Source organism: Aphanomyces invadans, assembly GCF_000520115.1.
Source record: "Aphanomyces invadans strain NJM9701 unplaced genomic scaffold supercont1.65, whole genome shotgun sequence".
Lineage (NCBI taxonomy): Eukaryota > Oomycota > Saprolegniomycetes > Saprolegniales > Verrucalvaceae > Aphanomyces > Aphanomyces invadans.
Window position 1 is genome coordinate 25,309 of NW_008580210.1, and position 8,236 is coordinate 33,544.

Below are 8,236 nucleotides of genomic sequence, written 5' to 3' on the forward strand. Positions count from 1 at the left end.
GCGTCAGTATGTTGTGGGCCTGCAGAAGTACAACAAGTTGAACTCGATCGATGAAGAAAGAAAAGCTTACCCGCTGACTGTTGATGAACTCTCCATATTGCTCAATTCCATGGCCAACGAGCATCCACTCGTCGCTGCATTGCTCCGCTTTATGTTCTCAATGTGCTATATGGGGTGTTTCAGGATTAGCGAGATGCTTGCGCTTCGTTGGAATGATCTTTGCATGGTTGAGGACAGCAAGGGCCGCTACCTCTCCGTCCGCTTGAAGTGGCACAAGAAAGCCAGCGTCAGTGATGAGTGCCAGATCTACCACCTGATTGATGAAGTGGCGTATCCATGTCTCCGTGTATGTGGTTTCCATGATGAATATGTTGCTGCCATGCGTGGATTGTGCCCGAATATCAACAAGGATGCTTTCGTATTTCCCGCAATCACGAACATCAATGGTTCAACGTTCAAGATGGACTGGTACAAGCCCCTCATGCAGACAACGCTACGAAATTTGCTCAATGGCTTGGTTGAAAAGTGCTCCAATCTTCCTATCGGTATTAGTCTACACAGCATGCGTCGCGGCGGAGCCGAGTACCGTGTGTTCGTGTCGCCGCACAAGCGCTTTTCGTTTCGCGAGTTGATGTCTTGGTGCCGTTGGGGAGATGCCCGCACTACATGTGAATACCTAGTCACAAAAGACTTAGTTCGCGATGTGGATCCCAAAAACCTGCTCCGCGGTGGAAGCCCAGTGATGCCGTCAAGGCCATCGGTTGACGAGAGGTCTGAATGTACTTGTGTTCACAAGAAGGGTTCTGTTGATGCTGTCGCCTCATCTGCACCCAAGAGCGCCAAGAATGGTGACAAGACTGTTCAAATGACCATGAAGACATTTGTTGAGAAGAGCACTGTACCTACAGCAAGATCGGGGCTTGAGGCGTGGCAACAGTGGTTTTTCGCGGATCCTACCAAGGGTCAGTGGCGTGCATTGAAGGACTTCACCAACGATATGGTCAGAGCGGACCGAAAGCGGTATTCTGAGCGGAAGACGTTCTCTTTTGCATTCACCCGTTACAATGGTTTCGATGAGTTTGACAAGGCATATGCAGGTTTCACGCATTCTTACTCTAGGCTGCTACAGGAGGTTAGACGTAGGAAGCGCATTAACCTGTTGTGATATGAATACATTCGTGTACAAGTTGAGGGTCTTGCCGTGTGTGTCTACTTCACGCCTAGTATACGTTTACTATACGTATAGTAAACGAAAATTATACGTATAGTAAGCGTATACTATACGTTGTCGGTTGACATTGTCGTATACGCCATTTTATCCTGACATAAAAATTCATTACTTAATCTTTTTTATGATCCACGACTCGTATTCATGCGTGACTCGTTCATACTTGCCGTTTTGCCAAGAGCGGACGACAATGCGCACGAACACCTCCTGAAGTATGAGTTTGAAGGTCGCTCAGTTACTTGTGACCGACAACTTGGATTGTTAAATCTTCAAAGCCTCGCATGCAAAGTTTCTTCTGAACAATTAATTGGATGTGGGGCCTCTAAAGATCAGTTTCGCGCATAGTAGCTCCATGTAGCACCTGTGGTGGCAACGGCAGAATAGCGCATAGCTATGATTAAGCACACGATTGCCGTATGTGAAGAGATTCAAACCTGACTGGTCAGTCGTTCATTTGAGCAGGCAATTCCTGATGCTCCAAGCCCAGTTATCACTCACAGTAATAGTGTCTCAGTAATTGAATTTCATCGTGTAATTCTCTCGTCGTTGTGCCGAAATGTGTTCATTTTGTCCTAACAAACACATCTTGACTAGCATTTACTTCTCTCATCCACAAAAAGTGTCATCCGATTTATCTTGATTGAATTATGGGTACGTAGCACAAGACGATTTATCTTTGTACAGTAATGAACTCTGAGATCACAAGAACCAAGCAAAATAATGGCAAATCCATTCAATTTCCAAGCCTACTCTTTCACGGTATTCAACTGCCATTCAAATGCACTTCGGTTTTGCATGGGCAAGAGGATCACAATTGATATTGATTGCGTGTCACACTGGAATGTGGTTGACAAGTATGGTCTTGCTGCAAATTGACAAACTTGCCTGATTTCTACGTCTTTGGGATTCTTGACTGGACAGCCATTGTAGGCAAGGTCGGACTCCATTGTTGGACAAACGCTTCACAGCAGCTCCCTAAGATTCATACATTGCGTAAAATCATACTCTTTGATTGATATTTGCATGTAATGCTAATTTTCTTTTGAATTTCGACGAAACTTCGATCAACTCGAAGTCGAGCGACGATCGGGCAGCAACTTGTCCAGAATTCCTTAAGAACCATAAAATGTGTAAGCAGTCAATACATAAATTTGAAAGGTTATACCTTGGCGTCTTGACGAAATATACCTGCCAACATTGCACCGTCTCGGTGCGCGAGACGTCTACGTGTACAATCTGATATTTGAAGTGCCAGGAAGCCACTGTTATAGCTCTGAGTGGGAGCTTACCGTAATTGCTGCATGACAGAAGCATTTGGTAGATGGCAGAGTGTGGTTGTTGCTGAGCTGCTGCGGCAGTCGAGTGGGGCAGCTTTCCACAATGGCGATGACATAATTGGCTTGATCTGTGTAAATATTTAGGGGTTCATATGTAGGATGGATGGAATTGAGATTTGGACCCAGCCTGGGTCGTTACATGTGCTCCTCAAAAAGTAACACTTTTCAGGCCTCTACAGCTCGAAAACAAAATCGGGTTGGAAAATGCAAAACACAACCAATCAAAGTTAAGATCTTCCGCGTTCTTGCTACGGTGCAAGTCACCCATAGACTACAAATGCACCAATTTTGCGGGTAGAATTTCGTAGGTTTTGAAACCAATTAACCTTCCAAAATGCATGTCACTGAGCGATTGACTAGACTAGTTTTCTTTTGGTTAAACTTCCTTTCTTGACCAAGAAATCGCCGCTTCTGAAGCCCCTAGGACGAACGTTTCAGGCCAAACAGTGGCGATTTTCGAGAGTCCAAATTTCCTTACATCATGCAGAATTGTACTCCTAGATCAGCTCATCATGACCTTTCTTTCACCTACAGTTCCTCCGCGGACGCAATTCTCTCCTGTGCAATGCTTCGAGGGATGCGCCGGTGGCTCTCGTACTGTTTGTGGACGTACTCGGACACGCTGTAATCGGGGCCAAAGCTATTGGCTTGAATGACTATTGGCTTGAATGGCAGAACCCTGTGAAAGAACTTTCGAATCGACACGAGTAACACAAATTCGAGGCCGCCAGGTACACACTGCACAAGGTCACCCATGAATCGTCGCAGGTGGAGCGGATAAAACGTAGGTGACGCCCCAAAACGACTTCATTGGAAAGAGCTCAACGTGACACTTGAGGAAAGGGCACTTGTGGCCTGCAGAAACAACCGTCTCCTCCAAAACGGACCTTTGGTCCTGAAAGTCGGCCTGTGACGCAAGACAGTGCCGAGCACAGCACCGGAGAATCACAGAATCGTTTGCATGTCAACCGACTGGCCACATGTCAACGCATCGATTCCGCCCACAGCCCTCGAATTCCCAGTACGACTTTGGTTCATTTCGGCACACCACGAAGCGACGGCTCACTGTAATCGATAAGAATCACCGTGGCTTGAGAGGGGTGTGTTGGCCACCGTGCCATCTATCGCGCATCTTGGGCTGCTTCCCCCCGGATACATGTTCATGGTCGTGGCTCGCGAAGCGTCGGTGGCGAAGGTGGCACAGTTTGTCAAATCTTTGAAAGTTATCAACGCAACGCTTTCTGGATACAGGTCATTGAACGCAGGAAAAGCATTTTGAATCATGTGCGCCAGAACGTGATTGCATGCAGGGACGCACTTGGAGTGAACAAATTGCCATGGCATGGATGGACACAAGAAGTCCGACTCCATAATGAACAGGTCGTTCTTGGCAGTGCTGGTCCATACCGCGCAGCCATTGTCGTTTGCGTAAAAGACCGATTCGAGTTACCCATACGACCTGACGGCTCGTGACTACAGCGGGTTTGTCAACCAGTCTATGTCCACGTCGGAAATCCAAAACATTCGATCGCTCACTTTGAGCCAGATTTCGCAGAAGCGCCTGCGGTAAGTGACGACTTCATAACCCTCGTGGGCATCCATGTACGGGTCCTTCTACCACGATCTATACTTGAATCCGATGTGGATCATCCGACTAGCTGAGCTCAAGCTCATAACGCGGGCGACACCCCTACCAGGATGACGCCTTGTGTAAGCTGAAACCAGTGGACTGCTACCCATGACAGTTTCTTCCTGGTGTCTGTTAACATTTCCAACTAGGATGCAACCAAGAAGTGAAACGCGAGCTATCGTTTTGACAAGTGCTATTACGTTTATGATCCCTACTGCTTAGCAAGCAGGCTTGGGGATTCGGGGGGTTTCAGGCAAGAAGGGTTTAATGAAGTCGCTGGCAACCGACACGCGCAAGTACACACTAGGGAGGCTAGGATCGTCGCAACCAAGGGTCCAGATCGACACACCGGCGACGTACTCGACACCGTCGCGGATAATGATCAACGGTCCACCATAGTCGTTGTCGCACGGGCCCTTGCTGGCGACATTGGTACACAGCATGGAATCGAGGATTTTGCCAGTTTTACCCACCGCCTCATTGCACTCGTCGTTGGACATGATATTTACTTTGGCTTCCAAAAGGACGGGGGAGTTCTCCTTTGCGTGAAATGATGTATAGCCGAAGCCACGCACCCACGAATCGGTGCCAGGTTCAATCGCACCGTATTCGTCACTGTTGAGCGCGACAGGGGCGAACTTGGATTCGGTTTCCAATTCAAGGATGGCTATGTCGTAGTCGAGCAACTCGTCGTTGTACATCGGGTGGACGGTTTTTTTTACGATCTTGATGCGTTCGCCATCCTTGTCGCCGATCGAGTTGTGCGATCCGATCGACGCGTAGTTGGGCGACAAGTCGACGCAGAAAGCGGAGGTGAGGAGTACCTTGGGGGCAATCAAGGTCGCTCCGCACAAGGTTGGACCGGCCTCGGTCTCACGGAGACTCGCCACGTACTTGAATTCGCCGACGGGGACGTCAATGCCGCCGAAGATTTCGGGTCGGGCGGCGGCAAACGCGGAGAGAGCAGCGAGGGCGAGGAGCGAGGTCATGTCGGCGTAAATTGCACAATGGCAGCACAACGCGTCAACGTGAAAGGGGTGGCGGCGAGATATTCCAACCATCCCCGTCGGTGTGACAAGGTGCATTCTCCCCTACGACATTGGAATGTCTCAGGCTACAGTACCATCACACTTTGGTCAATGCGACACGCTTTGGACACACGCACGCCTACGACTTCACCCTGATCGTTCGTGAAAGTAGGATTGCAGTGCTTGGATGGGAGCAGCGTTAGCGCCAACCTTTCCGAACGAGAGGAAACGATTGAACGTTCGGTGACACGCACAATTGGCGTGGACTCCTCGCCAAGGCACCGCATGCATTATACATGAGACCTCGTGCGTGATTTCCTGGGCGGAAGTTCGGTCGTCGCACGCTGTGGCACATATGTCCTACCACTTTCAAGAAAAATATCGCAAGGACGTGCATCGACAGCCCTTCGCATATTGGAACCGTGACGAGGTTCTTACATGTTTGTCGCAGACACGTGCCACGTCAGGTGGCGTGATGGTGGATCGAGTTGTACTCAATATTGTAGTTGGTGCTTCCGAGGGCTGGTTTGACTCGTACCACCTTGGTAGCGTCGCGACGCCACATTGTCGCAGGATTGGGATGGGTTGAGAATCGTGGATTTTGGGCTTTTCCAATGCTTCATCGTTCTATTCGTACCTCTTGGTCTCGTGGTTCCATGTAGGAGAACTGGCATGAATGGAAAACTCCCCCGAAGACCGACATCGAACCGACGACCAATGGGACAACAGACCATGCTCAGCTACTTTGATGGTATGCCACCTGGTGCTGTCAACAGCATCGCCCTGTCCCTCGGGTCGCAGGAGGGCCCGGCAGGAGAATCTTTGTGCCTTCTAGAAGCTTTTTCCTGATGTAGACATACGCCACAAGTACGAGCGGGAGACTTTTTGTACTCCTTATTCCGTATTCACATTGAGATGTTTGCCAGACCAAGTTTGAATAAAGATCCCGTGTGGACCAAATTCGAATCCGAAGCCCCATGTGCTTACACACGTGCGCAAGAACGACAGTCACGTGCGGAAGCTTACCATTGGAATGGATAAAAGACCCTTGCCGACGCCACAGCTTCTCAACTCGGCGCCTTAGCTTGCGAAGCATTGTTGTAGACGCTGCTGCCTCGTTTTGCAGGGATGAACTCTCGACGTTCCATGTCAATGCGTTTAGCGGACACCCCTGTCTATTCTGCACTAAACCAGGGTGATAAGGAGCAAATTTCTTCACTTACTCATTCTTCGAAAGCGCTCTCTCCGAGATACATCCAAGCATACAGGAAGGCCACAGCAAGTTGCAGAACCAGAGGTGGCGTAGAAAGTAGTTGTAATCTCTGACGTCCTAGGTGAAGGCGATGCCCAAGTACGTGTTCCAGGCATGGGTCGAAGCCCACATTCGCAGCATGGACGTGGTGGTGGTGGACTTGGGGGTTGGGCCAGTCGACGGCGACGGTATGGGGGTGACATAAGCGTACGAGATCCCCTCGACGACGTTGTAGTGCAGTTGCCCTCGGCGCTACACTGCAGAGCAGTGTGACTGGACCTGTCCCACCGAGTGCCCCACGTGTTGCGGATCTTGCACGCAGTGCCGTCGTACCCGACCGCAATCACGGCATGGTTTGATTCGACGCCCGGGCTGAGGGTGATCACATGCCTTTGGTAGCTCGTCCTAACAGAGTTGCTGGCTTCAATCCTCACAAACACGAGCGGTGCGTTGAGCACAGTCACGATTACCAACTAGCCAGACGTACAAGCACTGTGCCAATGCTGAGCTTTTTCTTTCAGCACTGTGACGGTGACGGGGGGAAAAGCGATTGCACGAATTAACTAGGAAGTCTAGGGGGCTGAACTATGGCGTTCTCGGCGTCACCATGAGTAGCTCAACATAGTAAGAAGAAGTAGGAGACTTCCAATATGCAGATTTAAAAGTGGTTCAGATGGAGCTGCCGCCTAGCGCAATACGAGTCGGACAGCCATCAGACCGCCATGCAAATCTATTGCGGTTAGCGAAGTAAGGGTTTCAGAGTTGTACACGTATGTACCATGCGCCGTCAAAGTACATACGCCGCGACACTAAATATACTCAACAACATTTTGTCATATTTCTAAGTTTAATACAACTACTACAACGGTCAGCAGGATAGCCCGAAACCCCGATTGCTGTAGTTGACAGCCACACTTTTTCCCGCTTCCATTCCGTGACCGCTACTCCGCAAGAGCTCAAATGCGAGCCGTAGCCACTTCGTCTTGATGTACTTGTTTTTCAACGGTTGCAATATTGTGGGCAGTCTTGCGAAACGCACAACCTGAAAAAAGGATTTGAGTTCGGAAGCGGCACCGGGTTTGTCATGGTGGACGTTCGCTGCCGTCCCTTTTCACATCGAGCGCGGCAAGGCGGCGCGAACGCGGTGCCCTGCAACAAGAAAGGCACAATCCACTTCTCGTACATTGCGACTTGCGTCGGAGGATTCGATATCGCCTTGCCTCAGCTACTCGACGCGCCATTAGCATGGGAATGCCAGCGTGATCACGTACGTTCTTACGCACATCGGTGCCTGCATGTTGTTCGGGCTGCATCGCTGTCGTGCGGGTCGCAGCTTTGGAGCTGCACCTTCCTTGAATCCTCTCCCGTCCTTGCTGCCGAAACGAGTTGCCGTCGGCATGACAAAACATGCTTCCAGACTCGACACCTCGGGCGACTCAAGTCACATGGCTATTCCTAGATGCTACACTACTCTGATGACGACGCCAACAGTGTCCCAGTCACGTGTTGGTGGAGCAGAAACTCCGTTATGTCTTCGCGTAACTACGACGTGGCCCCAACGATACCCAACTCATGTTATGTGCACGCCGGTGGACCGTCGAGACTGGTGGAGTCTAGCTGTGGTGGGCCGTGGAGACCCTCGAGGGCCTGCGCAACTTCCAGCGAGACATGTACTCGGGCCACCCACATGGTTACGTGCTCTCGTTCGTTGCTTGATCGTACACGTTAAATCGGAAAACTTCCATTCCCATGGTTAAAACG

The 8,236-nt window shown here is 50.1% G+C and overlaps 2 protein-coding genes across 2 annotated transcripts; one reads left to right on the forward strand and one right to left on the reverse strand.

Annotated features, from left to right (window-relative positions):
• Nucleotides 1–4,371: 4,371 nt before the first annotated feature.
• Nucleotides 4,372–5,252, reverse strand: H310_14264 (hypothetical protein). The gene has a single exon (XM_008882082.1). The coding sequence runs from the start codon at nucleotides 5,182–5,184 to the stop codon at nucleotides 4,414–4,416; it is 771 nt and encodes a 256-aa protein (XP_008880304.1). The 5' UTR covers nucleotides 5,185–5,252; the 3' UTR covers nucleotides 4,372–4,413.
• Nucleotides 5,253–6,566: 1,314 nt separating this feature from the next.
• Nucleotides 6,567–6,952, forward strand: H310_14265 (hypothetical protein; the record flags this gene model as incomplete). Its single annotated transcript, XM_008882083.1, has 3 exons — nucleotides 6,567–6,663; nucleotides 6,716–6,828; nucleotides 6,875–6,952. 3 exons carry the CDS (start codon nucleotides 6,567–6,569, stop codon nucleotides 6,950–6,952), a joined length of 288 nt encoding a protein of 95 aa, XP_008880305.1.
• Nucleotides 6,953–8,236: the final 1,284 nt, after the last annotated feature.

What these genes read in the sequence shown, in the direction of transcription:
- H310_14264 (XM_008882082.1), bottom strand. Translation starts at nt 5,184, where the DNA reads ATGACCTCGCTCCTCGCCCTCGCTGCTCTCTCCGCGTTTGCCGCCGCC.